Below are 24,302 nucleotides of genomic sequence, written 5' to 3' on the forward strand. Positions count from 1 at the left end.
GGGGTGGGGTTATGGACATTGGGGAGGGTATGTGCTTTGGTGAGTGCTATGAAATGTGTAAACCTGGCGATTCACAGACCTGTACCCCTGGGGATAAAAATATATGTTTATAAAAAATAAAAAAATTAAAATAAATAAATAAATAAATAAACTGAGTTTCTGTCACTAGCAACCAAAAGAGTTCTGTTTAATAAAAATCGGTCCCAGGGCGCCTGGCTGGCTCAATTAGGAGAGCATATAGCTCTTGATCTCAGGGTCATGAGATCAAGCCCCAGGCTGGGCATAGAGCTTACTTTAAAAAAAAAAAAAAAATTAAAATATGTGAATAAATAAAAATCCATCCCTAGAGAGAATATCTTTCCAGCTGGTTCACAGTTCCCTGCGCAAAACAGGACACAGGCCAGCTGCCCCAGACAGTCGTTTAGATATTCCCTTATCATTTTTGTTGTCAGAATTACCCAGATAACTATGGAAAGCAAATCAAACACTTTCTAGACTCCCTTCCCTGTACCAAGTTCTAGGAGACACGACAGGATGTCAACAATTGGCCCCCTGCCCCCAGGGCAGAGCCCTCAGTGCTGGCCATCCCGGGAGGCCCTAAGAGCCTTCACAACTTCCTACTTTGCTGTTCCAGGTCCCAAGTGCATCCCCAGTCACCGTGAACACTTGGACATGGCCATGTAGACCACATGGTGCTGTGGTCTCAGCTCTCAGGTCTTCGTGCGAGGCCCAGCAGGACCACATCCACCCAGCAGGATGGCTCTGGGGCACTGAGTGCCGCCGTTTAGAGAAACCAGAGGTGTGAGGATCTCCCAAAGCCTGCCCTAGCCTCATGCCTGCCTCTCCTTTAGTTCCAATTGAACTTGGTGGGGGGCGGGGGAGGTGGCTCTTGCCTTTCTTAAGTGTGGGGAGAGGAAAAGTGGGATTTTGACCGGGTTTAGGATTCTTGGCCCTTTGCTCCCACCACCAGCCGATGGCCCCTGCAGCTGCCTCATCTGCTCCTGGCACTGGGACGCTGACCCCTTCAGGAGAGCTCTGAGGATTGCTCCAGAGAACGCTGCACAGCCAGGGGTGCCCTACATCACAGATGCTCCACAGAAGGGTTTATTCACTCCCTTCAGAAAGGGGAGCCGACTGGCAAGACTGATGTTAACTCAAGTTAGAGGCCACGCCACGGAAATTGTCCAGATCTTGGCATGATGCCTGGCCTGCGGTGTGGGAAAGGAGGACATTGGGGGAGGGAGTGAAGCAGGCAGAGGTGGAAAGAGGACGGAGAGGAAAGCAGACAAAGAAGGGCCATCACCCAAATGTTCCCCAGCCCAAGAAGCAGCCTGGTCCTGATGCAAGATCTGCCTCTTCCGGGGAGGAAATGAAGCTGGGGCTGTCAGACCCAGGGCAACAGGGGAAGCCCGCCGAAGGACTGCGGGGTACAGGAGATGAGCACTCCGCTCAGTTCCCACAGCTCCCTAGACTGGGGAAAATCCCTTTCTCAGCCACCAGGGTTCCCTGAGGGTTTGGGCCCTTCCTGCTACCCCCCCAGTCACCAAAGGACCCTGGAAACCACCTCACCACCCCTCTTGTCCCCTGAGGCTGCTGCCTCTCCTTTGCCCTATCTCGGTCTCAGGTCTGCTTTACTGTGAACGTCCTGGGCCTCTGGAGCCAGGCCTCCCAGGTGAGGCGATCCAGGTGGCCAAAGGTCACAGTGCTCCAAAGTCACATGCCCTGAAGGAGACGGCTCTCCCTCCCGCAAGACCACAGCCCTGCACCTGGCCAGGGAGCGCTCCTGGCGGTCCCGCTTCTGCGGGCTTCACCTGCAACCAGCAAGTCAAGTCCCAGCCCCAGAAAGCCAGAAGCAGCTCTACAGTAACCCAGGGCCACGGAAAATGACGAAAGCATTCAGGAGTGACCTTCCCCGTCCACCCCAGGCTTCTCTGCCCACCTGCCTTGGGGCACCTGTCCATTGGCCCTCCTACCCCGTACTCAAGATCTGCTTCTTCAAACCCACCTGCCAATACAAAGTCATTCGCCCCAAACGACCTGAAATCGAAGGTCACACATTAGGCCCTAATCAGGGAGCTAGAACTCAATGCTCTGTTTTGTTTTATAATTTCACAAGAACATTTCATTTATTAAAATAATTCCTGTAAACTCTTTTGGAATAATAAAATCATTTTCCTTGCTTGAGGAGCATGGCAAGTGGAAGTACTTTTATTTCAAGGCACCATAAAATGAGTCTCTCTAAGAACACCTCGGCCTCCACATGTGAAAATCCTAAAAAAAAAAAAAAAGGAGAGAGAAAGAAAGAAAAATGCCTTACAGTGATCGTGACCATCCACAAACTTTTGTTAATGTGACTGTCAACAGGATGTGGGTTACAGAGGGCCTGCCACCACGATTCTCACTGATGACCCTTAGAACAGATCCCCCAGCTCCGCCTCCACCCTGGAAGGGCAGAAGGATGAACTGAACCCAAGTGGGGTTGGGGGAGCCTTCAAAACCCCAAATCCCTGTAAACACAGCAGCTCTGGCTGCCTCCTCCTCCTCACTTCTCCTCCTCCTCGCTCAGGTTGGCATTCCCTGGGCGCATGGACATCAGCTTGGTTTGCAAAAGAGCCGCTAGTTTTTTGGACGTCTTTTTCAGAAAGGCGCTGCCTGGGTGGGCACTGTTCACGTGCAGGTACAGGTCCTCCTGGGTGGGGCCCGTGTAGCCACAATCCTCGCAGACATAGAGCTTGTCCCGGCGTTGCTTGTAGGCATACTGCTGCTGCACCCCATGGATCTTCTTCAGGTGGGACTCCAAGGAGCAGCGCTGGGTGAAGGCTTTGTTGCAGATGTCACATTTGTAGGGGCGAATGCCTGCAAGGTTGATGGGCAGACATATTACCAGTGGGTCACAGTCACGCCAGAGCCTCCCAACCATGAAGCCATTTAAAAACATGATGCACAGCCCAATAGCAGAAAACCAAACCTCCTGATTCAAAACCGGGCAGAGGAACCGAACAGATCTTTTTTCCAAAGAAGGCAAGCAAAGAGCCAACAGGTACGTGACAAAGTGCTCCACACAGCTGGTCGTCAGGAGAACATGAATCACGGCTGCAATGAAATATCATCTCCTACCTGTTAGGATGATTATCATCAAAGACAAGAGATAGCAAGGGTCCTTGAAGATGTGGAGAAAAGGGAGCCCTTGTGCACTGCTGGTGCAAATGTAAACTGATGCGGCCATTATGGAAACCAGTATGGAGGTTTCCCCAAAAAACAAAAATTAGCACTACCATGTGATCCAGAAATCTCTCATCTAGGATCTGTTTCCAAAGGAAATGAAAAGAGGATCTCAAAGACACATCGGGACATCCACGTTCACTGCAGCATTATTAATAACAGCCAAGACATCCAAATAACATTAAGTGTCCATCAGCGAATGCACGAATAAAAAAGATGTGGTATATTTATACAAGAGAGTATTATTCAGCCACGAGAAAGAAGGAACTCCTGCTATGTGCAATATCGTGGATGAACTGTGAGGGCATTATGTGAAATAAACCAGAGAAAGGCAAATACTGCGTGGTACCACTTGTGTGTGTATAAAAGTCAAACCCAAAGGAACAGAGTGGATAAATGGTTGCCAGGAGCTGAGGGCTGGGAAAAAAAAAATCAGCCTGACCAGGGACTCAACATGAGGAAAACGATTCCCAAGGGTTCCCAACATCCACATGAGCAAAGATAAAAAGAGATGCCAACTTAGCAAAGAAACACCACCTGGCTTTGGGAGTAAAGGTTTTTGGTTTTCCCACTTGTACGCCTCAATGTTTTGATTTTACAGTGGGCAAAGTAAACCTTGTTTTGTTTTTGTTTGTTTGTTTGTTTGCTTTTTAAAGATTTTATTTATTCATTTGACAGAGAGAGATGACAAGCAGGCAGAGAGGCAGGCAGAGAGAGAGGAGGAAGCAGGCTCCCTGCTGAGCAGAGATCCCGATGTGGGGCTCGATCCCAGGACCCCGAGATCACGACCTGAGCCGAAAGCAGCGGCTTAACCCACTAAACCACCCAGGCGCCCCAAACCTTGTTTTTATTTTACTTGTGGTTTTCCTGGAAATAGACCCTGTAAAAAGGATTCCAGTCCGGAGTGAAGAAAGAAGTGCGGCAGCGAGAGGAAGGAGCCCTACAAGGTGGGGACAGCAAGGCAGTCACTGCTGTGAGCGACCAGAGTCCAGTTCCACTGGACAAGGTGAAGGGACAAGGTAGAGCACTCAACTCTGAGTCATCTCGCCCCACACAGCTATGGTCTCCACCCCCCACCACCCCCCACCCCCATTTCCACCCCCTCCAGCAGCCTGTCAGGGGCTGTCCCTGGGGGGTGCCGATTCTCCCTCCCTGTCTGGTGCCAGCAAGAACGCTCTCAGACAGAGTAGCAGGTGTGGGCAGTTGCAACAGGGATGGGTGTGCCCAGAAATGGCAGGAGCCAGGGGCGTGGGCTGGACACGGGTAGCATCTGCTACAGTTATGAAAGCATTTCCAAACCAGATCTCTCACTGGCCTTCAAATTGGGCTAATATCGGTGGGGCTTGCCTTCTAGATGGAGAGTTCCCATGTGCCATCTCCACCGGGGATCATCTTAGAGCCCAGAGGCCAGCAGAGCCATCCCCTACAGGAATCCCCAAAGCCTCCGATGCAGAATTTAAGGGCCTGCCAAAAACTCATCAATCCAGTGAGATAATACTTCAAAAAACTGAAACACATTAAAAAAAAAAAAAATCCATAGGAACGAGTTATCAAAAATCTTAAACAAGGACAAGACCCAACAACACCATCCTCCAGCTTGAGGCGAAAGGAAAAACACGCACTCCATGTAGATGTTTTCATGTATTTCTTAAATGGTTATTATTTTCCCCCATAAAGTTCTAGCTGTTGAAAAAACACAATGCACAATTGAAAAGTAGCTGAATTAAAACTCACACTTAAAAATGTTTCAATATATATATTTTTAAACACGAAAATGGAATTTATGATGATTTTACTATCCTGGCTTTAATGGAAGCAAACTTATCCAAAGATATTTTCAAAATCTACTTTTTTAGCTTCACAATGCTCTGAAGGATTTCTCCATGTTGGTGCCTACAGCTCAGTTTCATTCCTTTTCAACAGTACCGTGGTGTTTTGTCAGACGGCTATACCCAAATGCCATCTCTCACAAGCCAGAGATAGGCTGACTGCCTTGTAACAACCGGGTCCTCGTCTTTGCTCCTGGGGCCAACAGTCACACTGCACCCGCTGGGAGCTTCTGGCCATGCAGAGTCGCAGCCCCCCACCCCCCAGACTGAATGGAATGTGGAGCCATGGTCCTCAAACCCAAGGGGCTCACCAGAACACAGACTCCTGGCCCTAGCCCTGGTGTTTCTCGTTCTGGGGTAGGGCTGAGACTCCCGTGTTTCTAGCGAATTCCCAGGTGATGGGAAGGCTGCGTGTCCGGGGATCTCTTTGGGAGTCACATGTCTAACTCCACGCCAAATGAGGCATGACCAAAACTGAAGCAGGAAGAAACGAACATTCGAAGAGACCCATGACCAGCAAGGAGATTGAATCAGTAACCAAAAAACTCCCAACGAACAAAGTCTAGGACCAGGCGGCTTCGCGGACAAATTCTACCAAACGAGGCATGAGGATGGTACTTCAGGGTCTGAAAGCAGCCCTGGCCTCAGTATTTTCTCTCCCAGGTTACATGCCCCCATTTTCTTAAAGGCAGATGATAAGGGAAGTTGAAATGGAAAAAAACTATTTCCCCCCAGCTCCATCCAACCACCCGAAGGGTTTGGAAACCAAACCCTTCCACTTTTCATGCAGTCCATGTCCAGAAGCACACATGGGAAGCATATCCTGTAACATGTATGTGAAAAAGGTGTATTGGGTCAATGCAATTCAATTCAGGCAGAGTGCAGGTCGATCTTACATTCCACACACTCTAGAACAACTGCCAGAAGTTAAGAAACTCCTTTCTAAGCCTTGGCACTGGGAAGGCACATAATAGGTGCTCAGCAAATAATTTTTCAATGAAGGAATTAATGAACCCCTACGGGCCCAGAGAAAGACATTTAAGAAACAAAGAGATTGAAGAAACTGGCAAATTTAAGTGGGGTGCCTGGGTGGCTCAGTCAGTTAAGCATCTGCCTTTGCCTCAGGTCATGATCCCAGGGTCCTGGGATGGAGTGCCACATCAGGATCCCTGCTCAGTGGGGAGCCTGCTTCTTCCTCTCCCTGCTGCTCCCCCCGCTTATACTCTCTGTCAAATAAATAAATAAAGTCTTTTTTTTTTTTTTTAAGATTTTATTTATTGGAGAGAGCGAGACAGAGATAGTGAGAGAGGGCAGGAGCAGGGAGGAGAGGGAGAAGCAGGCTACCTGCTGCGCCCGGAGTCCTGTGTGGGGACTGGACCCCTGGACTCCGGGATCATGCCCGGAACCGAAGGCAGACACTTAACCAACTGAGCCACCCAGGTGCCCCAATAAAATCTTTTTTTTTTAAAGAAATTCACCCAGAGACCAGTTACTCCTTTCAATAGTTATTGGAAATAACCCACTACTGTTTTAAAACATCCAAACTAAACACGTGGAGAGGACAGTACACTTACCCCCCGGCGAGCTCCTAGGCCCCCCAGGAAAGGATGTTTCCAATCCTGCTCTAGGAAGCCCCGCCCCATCGGTGACCCAGAAAGGTGATCTGAAGTGGCTGCTGACCAGGGCTTTGCCAGATCCCTATCCCCTGGCAGAGGTAAGCGTGCTGGGAGCACATTTCCTTCTGCAGCCAGCAGGTCGGCCGAGCCCCTTCCACAGACAGAACCCCCAACAAGGCCCAGGGCAGCAAAGGCTAGAGATTCCAGAGCCCTGCATCATCCAGACGATAGAGAGAATAGGGATGACTGCTGCGGGTGGGCTTTTCCCAGGGACGGCCGGGCTCAGAGGACCAGGGACTCACAGACACCAAGATGGATGTTAGACTGCCAGCACCAAAAACTGCAGTTAGGGCAATTCTGACTTTTGCACACCTGCTTCAACTCCCCTCTCTGGAAATACCACATTCATCCATCACTCACTGATGCAAGCAGGCACGGTCATGCAGCAGCCCCCAGGTGACTCTTCTTCCCAGAATCCCCAGCCCGCCATGAACTCAGGGGTGGGTGGGAGATGAAGGTGGGCAGAGAGGACACCTGGGCAAAGGGGACTGATGCCAAGGCCTCCCCAACTCTGGGGACTCACCCACCTTAGTGCTCTGGAGCCAAGGCCAACCTTGCCCCTGTCTGGAGCGGGATACTGGAACTCGAAACCACAGCTGCACCAAACATCATTAACCTACTGACACCACCCAGCCAGAGTCCCAGGCCTCTGAAAACCCACGCATCACACATCTGCCACTCATCACGTGAGCCCACGATGGATGGCTGAGCCCCTCCAGACCTCAGTTTCTTCACCCACAAAATGGGAATAACATTCATACCCCCTTGTTAGGCTGGTCAGAGGATTAATGGCGACATCACCTGCAAAGGGCCCAGCACATATTATGTACTCAGTGGGATACAGCCCTGAGAGTTTACAGTCCAGCTCAACAGTATGCTCTCCTCCTAAACTGGCTGGCGGGTACATATGTAGTATGTCTTTCCATTGGCTCAATATAGACACTTCACACGCACTTTGGGATGTGTTGTTTATTTCCCGGTGCAGAGAGAAAAAGGGTAATTGTTTTCAATATGGTCATGAGGGTCTGGTGGAGAGAAGAGTGGAGAGACCTCCATTTTGCTGGTGACCCTCTGGAATGTTGTGCCAAATGGCCTCTCTGACCTTATCCAAAAAAACACTGCATTGGGTCATCCAAAAGGGTTTCTTCTCTTCAAATTTTATATTCCTATTACCAAAATCAAGCTTTGTATCACACATCTCCAAAGAAAATTCTTGGCTACAGGTACTTTCTGCGTGCTCTCCTTGCCACAGCCCAGTGCTCCCTTGCTGAACTTGTACAATCACAAACTTCGGCAAGAAGCTTTTTACAGTCCTCCTTGTGGGAGTGGGTCTTCAGGGCAGCCTCCCTGGTGGCCGTGGCCACCAAAGACTGCTATGTGTATTGGTGGCCATGCCTACCAAAGACTGCCATGTGTTGACCTCTGGCCCATCTTAAGGAAATTATCTACAGAAAGATGGACACAGGTAGACAAAGGAGGTGTAATATTCACGGCAGTCTTACATTTAAGGAAAGAAGGAAGGAAGAAAAGAATTGAGGGGAAGACAACTCTGAGAATGGAAACAAGTTCATCATTTGGGACAAGGGGAAATCATGGTGCCTCCACACTGGAATGGTCATAATCTCATATTAAGAAATGCCCTGACAACTATTAAAAAGAGGCGTGTCTGCCTGTATAGATATGAAAGAGGATCCAAGGCACATATGACATGAAAAAAGCAATGTGTATTAACAACTTTGGGGGATAAATATTAATTGGTGGTTTGCTTTCGGGCATGGAACTTTAAGGACTTGGGAGGGGAGGAAGGCTTCCCTTTCATTTCCACCCCCCGCTTTCCTATTATTTCTTTAGCTGAAAAGTAAGTCAAAATGAAATAGAGCCCGGACAGCCTGATGAGCCCAGGAGGCAATCCCACCGGACATCCTTGAACTCCCTAGCCGTGGTTTCCTTTCTTCTTTTTCTGCCATCTGCCCCACTCCAAACTTCTCCCAATCTGCATTTTTCCTGGACAAGTCAATCCTTCCCCGTAGGTTCCAAACAAAGACACTATTGTTTCCTCTTCTTCAATCAAGATGGGATTTGTTTGCCTTCCAGTCCCTCTCAATGTGGCCCGATGGAAGATAAGGCCAGAGGGCGTCCCAAGGGGTGGGGCAGATACTGCGGTGGGCCCATGCCCCCTCCTCACCTCCCCGGCCTCGGCCTCCTCGAGTCTACATTCCTCAGCTTTCTCCCTGGAACTCCAGAAACTTCCTCAGGAATGGCCGGCAATGGGAATGGCCTCCTTTATTCCAGAGTCAGAAAGTTATCACCAAGGTGGGTTATTCCTCACAGCACGAGACCCCTGAAGTCTGCGCTGGGGACCCCGCAGATGCGTGTGGCCTTCTCGGCTGTTTATAGAGTGGCTTACAAGTTCTCGTCTTCACTGGCTGGAGTCTCTTACAGAGTCAGTAGCCATTTTCCAAACCAGAAGAAAATAAAAGACTTTCAGTAAATGCTGAACTTGTCTGAGGGACCTTGGCACTTCTGGCCATACCAGTCAACAATGCCGGGGCCACACTGTGGCCCTGGATGAACGTGGTTCTGCCTGACAGGCGCCCACATGCCGCTGGTGGTGCTGGGTCCTGAGCAGTGAAGTGGGGTACTCAGTGCTGAGTGCGACACATGCAAATGCTGGGTATTACATTTTATTCTAGAATACGGATCCCCCGCTACAAGGCAAATCATTTTCTTCCATGGATGGCCGTTCTTAGGAGGCATTCCAGCTGGTTCAAACTAAACATTGAAACAAACCCAAAAGAATCTTCTCTAAAAACAGGCCCGTGATATGATGTTTTTCACAGGAGGAGAACGGAATATACATTCGTTTCTTTCTTCTTCTTCTTTTCTTTTTTTTTTTTTTTAGGATTTTATTTATTTGAGGGAGAGTACTTGAGCAGAGGGGGAGGGGCAGAGGGAGATGCAGACACCCCGCTGAGCAGGGAGCCCAATGCAGGACTCAGTCCCAGGACCCAGAGATCATGACCTGAGCTGAAGGCGTATCTGGAACCGACTGAGCCACCCAGTCATTCCACATTCACTTCTTTCAAGCTCATGGCCCCTTCTCTCTATTTTGACCAGAATCTCCCACACTGGCCTCAGTGGTCCCGTCAACTCCAAAATAGAGCAGTTTCCTCTACTATGTGTGTCAGGGAAGCTGCTGGTCCATTTGCAGACCCCCCTTGGCTAGCTAGTGCTTCATGCTGCATATATCCTGTGTGGCCCACTAATGGCTCCCGACTGCCCCCTTCTCCAAGGAATGGGCACTGGGCAACTGACCGCCCAGCCCAGGGGAGAGGCGGCTGTCTGACTGACATCCAAGTGTCCCCCACTTGCCTATAGTGTTTTCACACCCCAGAGCCCCCGTGGGACCAGGCTGAGGCCACATCTCTGCTCACCCCCTGACCCTGCCCTGTTCAACTCCCCTCCCCGCTCCCTCCAGGTTTCCTCTGACCCCTCCCTCAAGAAATCATTTTACAAGAAGCACATCTCAGAATCTGCTCCTAGGGAACCTGACCCAAGACAGTCTGGATTGAAAACAGCCCTTGTTTGCTGATCTGTTTTCACAAAATGTTAGTTTTTGTGCATCAGTTTCTGTCTTCCAACCTTGAATCAGATGCCGTTTGACTAACATCCCCTCTCCCCATCACACACACACACCCTCTGAGTTACTTTTTTCTTGGTGAAGTCAACCAAAACAAACCAAACCAAACCAAACCAAACACCCTTAATCTTTTCTTTCACCCACTTGGATATTAAGGTCAGATATTTACAGGCTCTGGTTTCCCTGGGTCTCTTTCGAGGTGTCTCTTTGTGTTCTGAGTCTTTCCTTAGAGGCCCTGTCCCTCCCAGCACAGGACAGGAGGAGACCTGGGGGAAGGAGAGATTAATCCTGGCTCTCTCCACCACTCTCTTTGCCCACCTCATTGACGCTGTAGCCACAGTTCTCAATAGAAGGGTCCTGGGATCCCAGCTAAGTCTTTAAATGAGTCATGACTGGTCCAGTCGGAATCTAAGCAAATACAGACTTAACTCAACTACTGTCTCCCATATCTGCATTCACACATCTTTGCTTCTGGTCAAAATACATTTACTTGTAACCGTCAATAGCAAAAATCTGACCTTCACATCTTCATCAAACCCAGCATTCTGGTAAGGTCTTTTGGAACCAGGAAGGTTATGTACACGAACTTTGAAAATGATGATGAGAATCCTAGATTTTTGCTCTTTTTACTGACTAACCCTTTTATGTAGAGCTCGAGGGAAGGCAGGGCAGGCCCTCCCACCAGGACGCTATGGCTGCTCCTTCCGCTGCTGGCGTGGCTGCATCCCCAAGCCAGAAATCCCTTTTTTCGTTTGCTACCATCTAATTTGCCAGTAAGCCCTTTGCTCCCCATTCTGGTCCCTTATTACCTGGAGGTACATCTCCAGCAGCAAATAAACCAGGGCAGGAAAAACAGGTTCAAGACATTTCTGTAATTCTATTTGTTGATCACTTAAGGAAGCAAAATTATGTTTGAAAAAATTTTAAATTACCTGTAGATTTGATCTTATAGTCAATGCTGTCCAGCAGACATTAAAGTGCAAGCCACTCTGTAATCTTAAGATGTCCAGTAGCCTCATTAAAATAAGTAAAAAGAGGGGCATCTGGGTGGCTCAGCCAGTTGAGCATCCAACTCTTGATCTCGGCTCAGGTCATGATCTCAGGGTCATGAGATCGAGCCCCACACGGGCCCCATGCTGAGTGTGGAGCCTGCTTAAGGTTCTCTCTCCCCTCTTCCTTTGCCCCCTCCCCCACAAACGTACTTTCTCTAAAAAACAAACAAATAAATAAATAAGTAAAAAGAAAACAGGTGAAATTAATTTCAATGATGTATTCAAAATATTACCATTCCAACATGGAATCAACATCAAAAACTGAGATGGTTTACATTCTCATTTTGCATTAAATCTTCCAAATCTAGTGTTTTCCACTTAACACCACATCTCAGTCGGACCAGCCACACGCTGGGGGCTCGGTGGCTACCCGTGGCCAGGACGGCTGCAGCTCTTCCCCTCCTAGATGCTTTCCCTTCATGGAGTAAACTGTGAAGCTCTTCAGGAAAAGCACGAGGTGGAAGGCATTATGATTCACCAACTTTAGTAATTTTCAGCCCCTCAGAGTCACTAGAAATGTCACTTTCGAGGAGCAAGAGAGGGAGGAGCTCAGGAGTCTGAGATGCCGGCCATCTTCCTCCTTGCTCACTCTGCCGGTATCCTGGTGCCGCAGAACATGCACGCGCAGACTCCCGTGCTGAGGAAGGCACTGGGAGGCAAAGGGAACAGAGAAGGAACTGACAAAATGGAAGCCCATGAACTCCAGCATGAGCTGGTCTGGTTCCCTGCTCCACCGCTTCTGGTTGTCTGACCTCAGTGAGCCCCATCTGATCATCCGTTAAGTGGGGCTCGCTGACTCCTTGGGGATGAGACAGCAGCGTTAAGTGGTGAGGGCCTGGCATGGAGGAAAGTGACGACTCGGGGCTTGCTGCTGTCTGAAGAAGATGTGTGACCTTCTGCAGGGATTCCCAGCCTCTGCCAAGCCACCCCCCTCGCTTGCTAACCCTTCTTGTCCTGAGAGGACACTGTCAACACCCCCCACCCCCGAGCCTTCCACTGGGTCACCTCAGTTCCAGGAAAGTCAGTTGCCTTCCTGCATCTCTCTCCCCAGAGACCTGCAAGAGGCTGGGGGGGGAGGAGGTGCCTAGGAAATGAGGGTCCCAGGTCCCTCCCCATCAGGGAGGAATGGGAGTTACTGGATAAACAGCCCAGCTTCCTCACCCCTGGAGCAATTCTATGGAGCATTCTACATGGTTCCTCAAAGGGTCCCCAGTGGGGTTGAGCCCCAGCTGTCCACAGTGATAACCTGCTCATTAGCTGGTTCTTATCGGTTGTCTTCCCCTCCCCATCTCCCCTCGTAGCCCCTCATTATGCTTCCTGAGATCACCTCCCCAAAAAACCCAGCTTACCCAAACCCACAGGACCCCTGCCAGCCCACTGCTCCCTCAGCAGCCTCCTTGCTCCAGCCTAAGGGGCCTGCCTGGCCACACAGAGATCAAACTTTTGCTGATTCACTGGTTGCTAGGGACTAAAAAAGAAGCCTTACTGCCAGACCCAGGAGAGGACACACTACATGATTCCATCTCTACTATGCTCAAAACCAGGCACCGTAATTCATGCTGTTACAAGTCACACAAGCGGTGCCTCTTGGAGGGAAGGGGATAGTGACACAGAGAGGAGTGGGGCCTTCTGTGGGCTGGACAAATGTTAGGCCCCTTGTCTGTGGGTTTGCTTTCAGTGATTTCAGTTACCCATGGTCAACCGCAGTCCAGAAACAGATGACCTTCCTCCTGACCCATCAGCAGAAGGTCAACAGAAGCCTAACACTACGTCACAGTGCCAACGTCATTCGCCTCGCTTCCTCTCATGGCATACTCATTTTATCATCTCACATCATCACAAGAAGGGTGAGTCTAGTACGACAAGGTACTTCCAGATACAGAGATAACATTCACTTAACATCTATTACAGTATATCGCTCTAATTGTTCTATTTTATTAGCAGTTATTGTTGTTAATCTCTTACTGTGCCCAGTACATAAATTAAACTTTATCATAGGTTATGTACATATAGGATATATAGTGTTTGGTGCAACCTGTGGTTTCAGACGTCCACTGAGGTCTTGGAATGAATCCCCGTGAATAAGGGGGACTCCTGGAGTATGTTTCAAGGTCTCAGTGCTAGTTATCTGGGTGTGTTCACTTTGTAAAAATTCCTCAACTCGTCAAACTACACACTCATGATTTGCTAGCACTTCTCCAGCATGCTCCATTTAAATGAAAAATCCACTTCAGAAAAGGTTTTTTTAAAAGGAAAAAAAGGGGGGAGCCTGAGTGGCTCAGTGGGTTAAAGCCTCTGCCTTCGGCTCAGGTCATGATCTCAGGGTCCTGGGATCGAGCCCCGCATCGGGCTCTCTGCTCAGCGGGGAGCCTGCTTCCTCCTCTCTCTCTGCCTACCTCTGCCTACTTGTGATCTCTCTCTGTCAAATAAACAAATAAATCTTAAAAAAAAATTTTTAAATAAAAAAATAAAAGGAAAAAAGGAAGTTTTGAGTAGGGTAGCCTACTCTCTCAGACGGAGGACACTCTTCCCAGGCCAGGGAAAGAGCTCCTGGCCAGCACTCTCAGAACCAAACAGTGTGATGAAGGTTATAAAAGAAATCTGAATAGACAGGATCAGAGAAGGGCCCTGGGTGAGGACAGAAGTGCTGGGATCTCCCTCTGGAGGGAGCAATGGACATCTTCCTATCCCACCAAGATGCCAGAGGGAACCCCGAACTCTGAAAGGGCTGGAGGATTGGGAGACTATCTACAGTAAATTCTATGAGGCTGTAGGGAGAACAGGTCATGACCAGGATGGGTCTGAATGGTCAGGACAGGATGGGTTTACATGAGATGAAATGGGACAGGATGAGACGGGGTGGGGATCTGAAGGTGGGACCCAGAGTGTAAGGAGCTTACATGAAGTCCACCAAGATGAGAAGTCTGGATTTCATCTCATCTAGAGTTGGAGAATTTTCAGAAGGGAAATGTCATCCTCAGAATTATCCTCAAAAGATCCCTCTTTGGAGGTGTGGAACTGTGGGCCTCAAGGGGAAGTATAGCGGCCAGATGTTTCTAAATTAAAACTAATGAGGCCTTAACCAGAAGGGCTCAGAAGGGCTGGGAGAGAGGCCAATGGGCACCCCCAGGATTCTCTGTGAACTGAGCTGGTAAGGACCCAGGTCTGCGCTTCATTGGTCAGGAAACTGAGGAAGGACCAAGGGGAGGAAGACACTTGGCAGCCTCACACAGGAGACCAACATCTCCTTCTCTTCCTGAGCTCTCAGGAGCTCCATCTGAGACAGGCTTACACCCCCACAAAGAAGCAAAGGACACCACCCGTGAGACCACAAGAATCCATTCTAACAGTCAGCCCAGTGACAGCTGAACTCTGCCCCTGGGGAGTCTTGTGTCGGCGGTCACAACTCCGAAAACACTTCCAGCCCGTGACCCATCTTGAGGCCCTAGAATGGCCCTAGAACTTGGGCCATTACCACACCAGACAGAGGCGAAAACAGCGTCTGAAAAGAGGCTTTGCTGGGCTCAAGGTGACTCAGCTGCCTGGTGTCACAGCCAAGAGCTGAGCCCAGATGCCCCAGAAACGCCACCCTGCTCCACGCTCCCAATGTGGTCTTCTGGTGGCCAAGGAGAGCTCCGCCAACAAAAGCAACCGCGAGGGGCACGCCCCCGTCCTCACCTGTGTGCGTGCGGACGTGCCTCTTCAGGTCAAAGGTGTCATTGAAGCCCTTGCCACAGAAGGTGCACAGGTGCCTCTTCACCTGGTTGTGGCACTTGAGGTGCCGGTTGAGCATGCGCTGCAGGCGGAAGGCCTTGCCGCACAGCTCGCAGCTGTGGGCCGCGGGGTCGCTGCACGTGCCTGTGGTGAACTGGGGAGAGAGAGAAGGAGGGGGTGAGGGCTTCAGTGCAGACGGGCACATGAGCTCAGCCCGGGAGCACACCTCCCCCGTGTTTCGCCAGGCCGGGGCTACTGACCCCTAACCCTAAAACTTCCAAAGGGGTTTGGGGAAGAAAGAACCAAAAGCCCTGTCCCACATTCATTCATCCCAACTGCCTCAGAACAGACTTGTGATTTCTGGGCACAATGGCTCCCCCCGAACGTCTACGCTTGCGGGCCTGACAGCAAGTCAGTGGAAGCTGGACGAGGGGACTGATGATGGTACTCCTGCGGTGGGAGAAGGTGGTGCCCTCCTCCTTCTTTGCTCCTTCCCGCTGGCCGGAGCTCCAGCAGCCACTCTGGACCGTCGAGGGGGAAGCCTGTGCTGAGGATGGAAGGGCAGAAAGAAAGGAGTCCAGGGGCGCCTGGGTGGCTCAGTCATTAAGTGTCTGCCTTCGGCTCAGATCATGATCCCAGGGTCCTGGGTTCAAGCCCTGCTATGGGATCCCTGCTCAGAGGGAAGCCTGCTTCTCCCTCTCTCACTCACCTTGCTAGTGTTCCCTCTCTGGCTGTGTCTCTCTGTCAAATAAATAAATAAAATCTTTTAAAAAACATTTAAAAAGGACTCCAGGTCCTGATGAGGGCATGGAGCCTGTTGTACAGAGTCCCCCAAGACAGACATGGTCAATTCCTTCTTCCCTGTGCCTGCTGCTCCCTCCATCAGCAGATGGAGACTCTTTCCTCTCCCCGGGGAGCTGGGCAGGGCCTAGGTAATTTCTAGGTCTTTTTTTTTTTTTTTTTTTTTTTTATTTATTTATTTGACAGAGAGAGAGATCACAAATAGGCAGAGAGACAGACAGAGAGAGAGATGAGGAGAAGCAGGCTCCCTGCTGAGCAGAGAGCCCAATGCGGGACTCGATCCCAGGCCCCTGGAATCATGACCTGAGCCGAAGGTAGAGGCTTAACCCACTGAGCCACCCAGGCGCCCCAATTTCTAGGTCTTAAGACACTCTGCAGCTGGGGGCACCTGGGTGGCTCAGTCGGTTGAGCGTCTGACTCTTATTTTGTCTCTGGTCATGATCTAAGGTTGTGACATGGAGACCCACTCATTGGGGCTCCATGCTGAGCGAGGATGGAGCCTCCTTGGGATTCTACTCCTCTCTCTCTGACCCTGGCCACCCCCCACCACTGTGGGCCCTTTCTCTCTCTTAAAAAAAAAGACAAAGACTACGCAGCTTCCACATGTTCCCTCTTGGAAGCCAGCTGCCTTGTAAGACTATTATGCTACAAGGAAGCTCAAGCATCCATGGGGAGGACAAGACCACTGGCAGAGCCACTGAGATGCCAGATAAAGCCTCACTGGGCCTCCCAGCCCAGCCCATGTCTGCCATCAGCTAAGGGACTCTGGCCGATGCCACCCAGGGTAGAGCTGCCTTGCCGGGCCACACCCCAGCTCCTGACCCACAAAAGTAGGAACACCTAACATGATCACTTTGGGAAGTGACTTGGTCAGGACCCCACAGCTTCATTCTCACAAAATAAACAAAAAACCCAGGCCCTGGGCTTCTCGTCCCACATGCCCTCAACGATGCTGGCCACTTCAAAGGCAGAAACTTAAATCTATAATTAAGTGGTGAAATACACCAGAGCCAATATATTCATCAAAGTTTTCCTAGTTACCAAATCAAATCCTTTAGAAGCTTGAGCCGACTGCTCCACTATTTACAAAGGGGGCTCATAACCTGATTTTCATACAAACATCATTAACAGGAAGAGTCGGTCCTTGCTGGCACAACACCTCCATAACCTCCAATACCTTTCAGCTTCCCTCCACTCTTGGTATCACCCTCCTCGAAGACCCAGCTCAGCTGCTCCCCGCTCCCTGATGCAGCTTCTCCAATTACTACAGCTTCCTCTGCCCCAGCAGTTTTCTGTGCCAGTGAGACCAGGGCCATCAAACCCCAATGTGCACACAAACCCCCTGGGGCTCTTGTCAAAATTTAGGTTCTGATTCAGCAGGTGTGGCAGAGTCTAGACTCTCCTGGGAGATGCCTCACTCCTCAGCCAGGCAAAGATGAGTAGGAAAAGAAGGGCAACAGCAAAGAATATTCCAGAAGAGGGCACTAGGCAACAGGGAGACTGCGTGTGGTTCTGCATGACAAGCCTGAACCCAAGAGAGCAGTTAATGAAAGAGGGCTGGGGTAGCAGGGAACGGTAGCTAGCGTCCTCCTTGGGGCTCTACCCTGGGGCCCCCAAAAAACTCAGCTCTATTCAAAAGACAGAGGGGCCACTGGAGGGCACAGAGGAGGATGGCCTCAGGGGTCGGGTTGTTGACCCAATGGGTAGCCACCCTGGGCCTTCCAACTGCTCACAGCCTAGCTCTGCCCTGTATCCCCCAAAAGGGTACGGCCTGGCCCTCATCCTGAGGGAGACCCAGTTGAGCCCAAGACTATTTCTGTCACTAGGATGGGGCAGGTCTTCTCCTTGCTTGGAGGTCCCCATTCTGGGCATTGCAGCCCTTGAAGGGCTGTGAAAGACTAAATATGACCCAGAGTGCCTGGGTGGTCCTGGGATCAAGTCCCCAGGGAAGCTGCTGCTTCTTCTCCCTCTGCTCCTCCCCACTGTTGGTGCTCTCTCTCTCATATAGATAAATAAAATCAAAACAAACAAACAAACGAACAAAAAAACAAAAAAAAGAACAAACAACAACAACAAAAAAGACAAAGATGACCCAAGTCTTGGCAAACTGAGTATCTGGAGCTTCTGAAGGCCGAGTCTACACAGGAGAAAGGTCACTGAGAGCTGGTGACAGAACACAGACAACTGACCCAGGCAGTTTGATTAAGAACGTGCAGAAAGCTAGAACTGTTCCTGCAGGATGTTCTTAAAGCCTTGCCAACTTACACTCCAAACCCGAACTCCTGTTTACTTTCAGCCTTTTGGTAAATTCCTATTTTTAAAATGCTCTGCATGTAATATGGATACCTTCTATTAGAGTCCAGGATGAAAACCTTAAATCACTGGCATTATTTTGCTTGAACAGAATAAAATCTTGAAGGATAGAGAGAAAAGAGGTTAGTGACAGTTTAAGGGAGTGCAGGCCCAGGGGATCATCTGACCAAGCTACAGGAAGCCTTTGAACACAGGGGAGAACTTGAGAAGGGAGGAGGAGACTGGGGACTAAGCTCCCCCACCCCCCAACTGCAGTCCCAGGAAGAGTTTTCCTCTGGTTTTCAAAACCAGAAAAACAAAAAAAAAAAAAAAAAACAGAAATTCTTCAGGTGTGCCTCCACAAAGGCAAATTTTCCATTTCTCTATCTTCCTATACATCCCCATTCCACAGGACGGCAAACTGAGCCCGCACCAAGGGGCTCATTTAGGGAATCCATGAAGCACTGTTTGCCACCTCTCTATGACCAATCCAGCACCCGGACATTAACAAATTATATCTGAAGCCTTAAAGGGGCCTTGTTGAAAGAAGTGTAGTTAATTAAATGGCAAAAGACCATGGCTGATGAAGCCAGCTTCTGCCAGACTATTTCAATTCTCAGAAAGGAAGGACTATTTGTGGATAAATTCCAAAATGTGAAATTTATCCCAGAGTATATTTCACATATCAGGTGCCCTGAAATTCTGTCTGTAATGGCAAAAGACCAGGAACTACCTATATGTCCATCCATAAAGGCTTTGAAAAGACGGTAGAACCATGTAACTAAAGCAGCTAGAAAAAGGAAACAGTGTCAGCTGTCAGATACCTGATCCAGCCAGTCAAGCCCCCAGAATATTCTAGTTCGCCACCATCTGATCATAAACATGAGAGAAACCTCAGGCAAGAATGGCCCAACTAAGCCCAGTCATTCTGCAGAACTAGAATACAGAATAAGTTAGGCAGCTAGGGGTGCCTGGGTGGCTCAGTTGGTTGGGCGTCTGCCTTTGGCTCAGGTCATGATCCCAGGGTCCTGGGATAGAGCCCAGCTTCGGGCTCCCTGCTCAGCTGGGATCGCTTCTCCCTCTTCCTCTGTCTCTCCCCTCCCCCTGACTCTGTGCTCAGGTGTGTACTCTCTCTCTCTCTCTCAAATAAATAAAGTCTTTGGAAAAAATACACTTAGGCTGCTAAATGTGGGGTTATTCGTGAAAGCGCAACAGGGAACTGTAATAGTAAGAAATGGGTCACATTCTCTCCAGGGAACCAGATCTGCCACATTTCCTAATGTTCTCCCCCAGAACGGGCTGCAGGATACAGACAACATATCCAATTCCCGGAATGACATCCCAGGGGACTGAGTACCAGCAATCCCTCCCCAGGTCACTGGTCCATCTTTACAATGTTTACAGAGGTTTACACCTAATACCTGACCTCCTAAAGGTTCAAAATAAGGTTAACCAAATCTGACCTCATTACCCTACTTTGCAAGGTAGACCCGAACTAGTTATGTTTTGGCCATCTTGGTTACAGAATGAGAGGGGAACAAACAGACAAGGAGTGTTAGGGATCAAATAAAAACCTACTCCTGCCATCACCCACTTGTGGGATGTCATTTAATATCCCTGAGCTACAACTTCCCCTGTGTAAGGATGACAAAATGGCAGGGTGCCTGGTGGGCTTGGTCGGTGGAGCATGTGACTCTCGATCTCAGGGTTGTGAGTTCAAGCCTCACGTTGGATGTAGAGATGACTTAAAAAAAAAAAAAAAGATAAAATGGTATTAGATGAGCCATCTTCAGGAGCACGAGGATCTAAGAGCAGAGTCTGTTTTCCTTTTCCTTAAGTTCAAGCCCTGCTCTGCCACTTACAGTCTGTGGGGTATAGTCTGAGAGAGGTTACTCCCTCTCTCTAAGCCTGTAATACGTGCACAGTAACTGTATCTGCCTCTCAGAATTGTTAAGGAATTAAATAAGGAAAGCTATGTAAAAAGGACCTGGAGGGGGCGCCTGAGTGGCACAGTGAGTCAAGCAATGAACTCAGTTTTGGCTTTAAGCTCCACTCAGGATCTCAGGGTCCTGAGGTCACCCTGAGTGGAGCTCCACCCTAAGTGTGGAGTCTGCTTAAGACTCTCTCTGCCCCTCCTGACTGTGCTCTCTCTCTCAAATAAAATAAATAAATCTTAAAAACAAAAGCAAAGGTCCTGGAGGTCAGTAACATGTAACTCATAAGACAGGTTCCAAAGTTCTGTGACTCTGAATAAAAGGTAATTGGTCCAAATCTCTCGTTTCTCTGTTGCCCATTTGAATTTTCTCTCTGATGGAAAGAAAATAAAAAAGGGAACTAACCTTCAGTATGAGCAGGCAAGGCCCAGTCCTTCATCCACAACTCTGAAATCCAACGTTCTCACCTATCTCCCTTCTGCCATAAAAGTGGGCCCAAGCAGACACGGAGCTACGAGGCAGACTTCATCCCCTTTGGTGTCAATATGCCTGTGGGTTTTTTTTTTTTTTTTTAAGATTTTATTTATTTATTTCACAGAGAGAGATCACAAGTAGGCAGAGAGGCAGGCAGAGAGAGAGGAAGGGAAGCAGGCTCCCTGCTGAGCAGAGAGCCAGATGCGGGACTCAACCCCAGGACCCTGAGATCATGACCCGAGCAGAAGGCAGTGGCTTAACCCACTGAGCCACCCAGGCGCCCCAATATTCCTGTGTTTTGATATGGAACCCACTAAGGTGTTTAATTATAGGGCACTGCTCCAGACCTGCCGTGATGGTGGGCAGGGGGCAAGGGGGTGGGGCGCGGGGTATATACACCATGCTACCTTCTGGAAAAGCTCAACAGTCTCACCCTTTATCCAAAATTAATCCTTCGCAAAAGGCTTCTTAAGGAAATGTGGGAGCTACCATGGACGGTGGGAGGTGACATCGGTCTGGAGATTGATTTAGGGCAAGAAAGACGTCTTGAGAGACTGAGTGATTCTCCAGCCCCATGGTTGGGGGGCACCTGTTTCCTGCAGGATCTCTACTTTCATTTTAAAAAACACACAGGTTTCCCTCTAGGTCTTCTAAAAGAACAGGTCTTTGCAGCAAAAACAAACCAATCATTGTATCAGGGCTGCTGAAAACTGCAGGAGTGTCTGGGAGGTAGGGACTTTGGCTGGCCCTCTGACCAACTTCAAAGCTGGCTAAGGTCACTTACCTGTCAAACTTCTAAAGCAAAAAAAAATCCTTTACTTTCTGTTGATGCTTCCAACAGAAAAGTTTATTAAATTATTAATGGTCCTATTTCCTGTGGGAGAGTACTGTGAAGGTGGTGGCCATCTGGATAAGATTTTCACACTAAGCAAGGGGCACCTGGTTGGCTCAGTTGGCAGAGCATGGGACTCCTGATCTTGGAGTCATGAGCTGGAGTCGCATGTTGGGCAAAGAGATTACTTAAAAAAACAAAACAACAACAACAACAACAACAACAGCAAAACAAACAGGGGCACCTGGGTGGCTCAGTCAGTTAAGTGTCTGCCTTTGGCTCAGGTCATGATCTTAGAGTCCTGGGATCGAGCCCCACATCAGGCTCCCTGCTCAGAAGGAAGTCTGCTTCTCCCTCTGCCTCTGCCCCACACCCCTGCTCGTGCTCTCTCTCTCAAATAAATAAATAAATAACATTAAAAAAATTAAACAAACAAAAAAACATGCTAGGCATATTACCCAATTCCCTTGGGATAAAAAATTCCCTCCTGGTCCCTGTATCACTTCTTTAGGGTTCACAACTTCACTATATGGTAGAATAGAGAACCTTTTCAAACGCAGGGATAATGAAGAGCATACATCCTTATAATCCAGGAAAAAACTGTGGCTCCAAGAGAACTAACCTGCCCTTGGTCACATAACTTGTAGGTGCCCATATTGAGATTTTAGGTGTGCTCTGTTACCTTCAAAACTTGTACCTATACTTCCCCTGGACATGCCCAAGGATCTGGGCATGGTGTGGGGGAGACAGAGAGGATGAATCCTATTGTTTGTCTCATATCATGGTGAGAAACAGCTTCATGTCAGACTGTCAACCCTAATGGCTACAGTGTCAAAGATACCTCCCACAATGCAACACAACAACCGTAAAAGAACAAGGATCCTTGGGTTGGACTTGGCTACTAAAAACTGTGTCAAATTCAAGGAAACCCCTTTGGGCTTTTCCCTTCTTTCCTTGAAAATGAGGGGATTGGACCACACAAGCTTTAAGGGTCTCTGTAGTGGTTCCTATGGATGGATACTCTTCTCAGCATCTATTCCTACTTTTCCTGGTGGGCCGTCCCATACTATGGAGGTTAAAAAGCTATAAACTACATTTCCCAGGCTCCCTTGCAGTTTTAGATGTGACTTGGGTTCCACCAGTTTACATACACTACTAGGAGATTTGAATTTGGGCCTGAGTTCGTTGGGCAGAGGCATCAGGATGCAGGAGCAGGCAGCCATAGAGGCCACTGGGTGTAGCTCCCTTAGCGGCCAGTTCTGCAGTGTGTCTCTGGGATTATATCCTGGTCTTTCTTTTGGTCCATTTATTATTCTATCATTAACCATGCTCAGCTGAAGCTAACGACAATGGATTCTGTTGTCTGCAACTAAACCCACTTCACCCATGTTCAAATGAAAACCCAGTGCAATGAACACTTACATGGTTCTCTTATTCCTTTTCCCCCTCTTCATTAATTTAGCCTTTTTTTGAGCATGTCTTCCAGATATTTTCCCAGATCTGTGTTTCTTCTTGCTCCCTATCTCCTTCCAAATGTTGTCATTTACATCCTGCCTGTACTTCTATTCTATGTTGACTTCTGTCCTCCTATGAGTCAGGCATTAATTACTGTACCAGGTGCTGGGGATATGAGCCTGGTAGGAATGTTCCCTGCAGTCGGTAGGTCTAGAGTCAAGAAGAGGAGTCTGGTCAGCCAAATATCAGACACATGGTCAGTGAGTTACAATGGGGGCGGGGGCAAGGGGAAGCCAATTCTCCCTCAGGAGATAAAAGACAATAGGCAAGGAGTTAGGGACAGAGCTTATGCTCTCTTACAAAAATCAAATGGATGGGTTTTTAAAAACCGCTTAAATCCATGATTCACAACAATATTTTAAAAATAAACAAGTTGGCCATCGCTGTAGAATTCTGGTGAACCAGCAGATTAGCTGGAAAACTGTTACACGAAGGGAATCTTTTTTGGCCTTTCCTAAAGGAACTGTCTCACTGGGATCCAAACAGCAGGGGAGGGGAAATAAATCTCTATACAAGAATATCGGCTAAGAAATGAAGGACAGACTATCACAACCATTGATAACCTAAATCCCTTAGACTCTGAGTATTGACAGCTGCTAACATCACAGAGAGGCAACCAAATACCGTGTGCTTCTTGATGTTAATAGATGACCCTCTCCCCTGACATATTTTTTTAGCTAAAATAAATACACTTGAGCAAGCATCTAAAGCAAGTGTTGTCCAACAGAACTTTCTGCAATGACAGAAATGTTCTAGTCTATATTGTCCACTACAGTAACCACTGGTCTCACGTGGTTACTGAGCACCTGAAATGTGGCTCATCCAACTGAGGGACTTAATTTTTAATTTTACTTAGTTTAAATTTAAACAGTCACGTGTGACTTTGGCTACCAGGGTGGGCAGTGCAGCTACAGAACCAACTACCCATTTAGAGAAAACACAGAAGACCAAGGAGTGTTAGACTCCGTGGTGATGCATTCCTCAAAATCCAGATTGTTAGCAACACTCCAAGCAAATTACTCATCTCTTCAATAATTAACTTATAAGGACATGAAAAAGAGATGGAGGGAACGTGAACAAATTATAGAAGAAATGAAAAACACGTCAGTCGATTACACTGTGTAGACATTGTGTGGTCCTGATTCAGCAAACTGAAAAAAATACAAATTTATAAGACAATCAGCAATGTGGGGCACCTTGGTGGCTCATTGGGTTAATCCTCTGCCTTCGGCTCAGGTCATGATCCCAGGGTCCTGGGATGGAGCCCCACATCAGGCTCTCTGCTCAGCGGGGACCCTGCTTCCCCCTCTCTCTCTCTGCC

The 24,302-nt window shown here is 48.8% G+C and overlaps 1 protein-coding gene across 4 annotated transcripts in view; it reads right to left on the reverse strand.

Annotated features, from left to right (window-relative positions):
* Positions 1-337: 337 nt before the first annotated feature.
* OVOL2 (ovo like zinc finger 2) overlaps positions 338-24,302 on the reverse strand; it is a 69,278-nt gene continuing 45,313 nt past the window's right edge. For 3 of the 4 annotated variants that reach the window (XM_032351481.1, XM_032351482.1, XM_032351480.1), the window contains 2 exons: positions 15,098-15,287; positions 338-2,856 (listed from right to left, as the gene is read on the reverse strand). In XM_032351481.1, the coding sequence (XP_032207372.1) occupies positions 2,543-2,856; positions 15,098-15,287 (504 nt within the window). In that variant the 3' untranslated portion in view covers positions 338-2,542. The remainder of the gene's footprint in view (positions 2,857-15,097; positions 15,288-24,302) is intronic. The other variant, XM_032351483.1, reaches the window with a different exon arrangement.

The sequence above is a fragment of the Mustela erminea genome, chromosome 7, assembly GCF_009829155.1.
Source record: "Mustela erminea isolate mMusErm1 chromosome 7, mMusErm1.Pri, whole genome shotgun sequence".
Taxonomy (NCBI): Eukaryota; Metazoa; Chordata; class Mammalia; order Carnivora; family Mustelidae; genus Mustela; species Mustela erminea.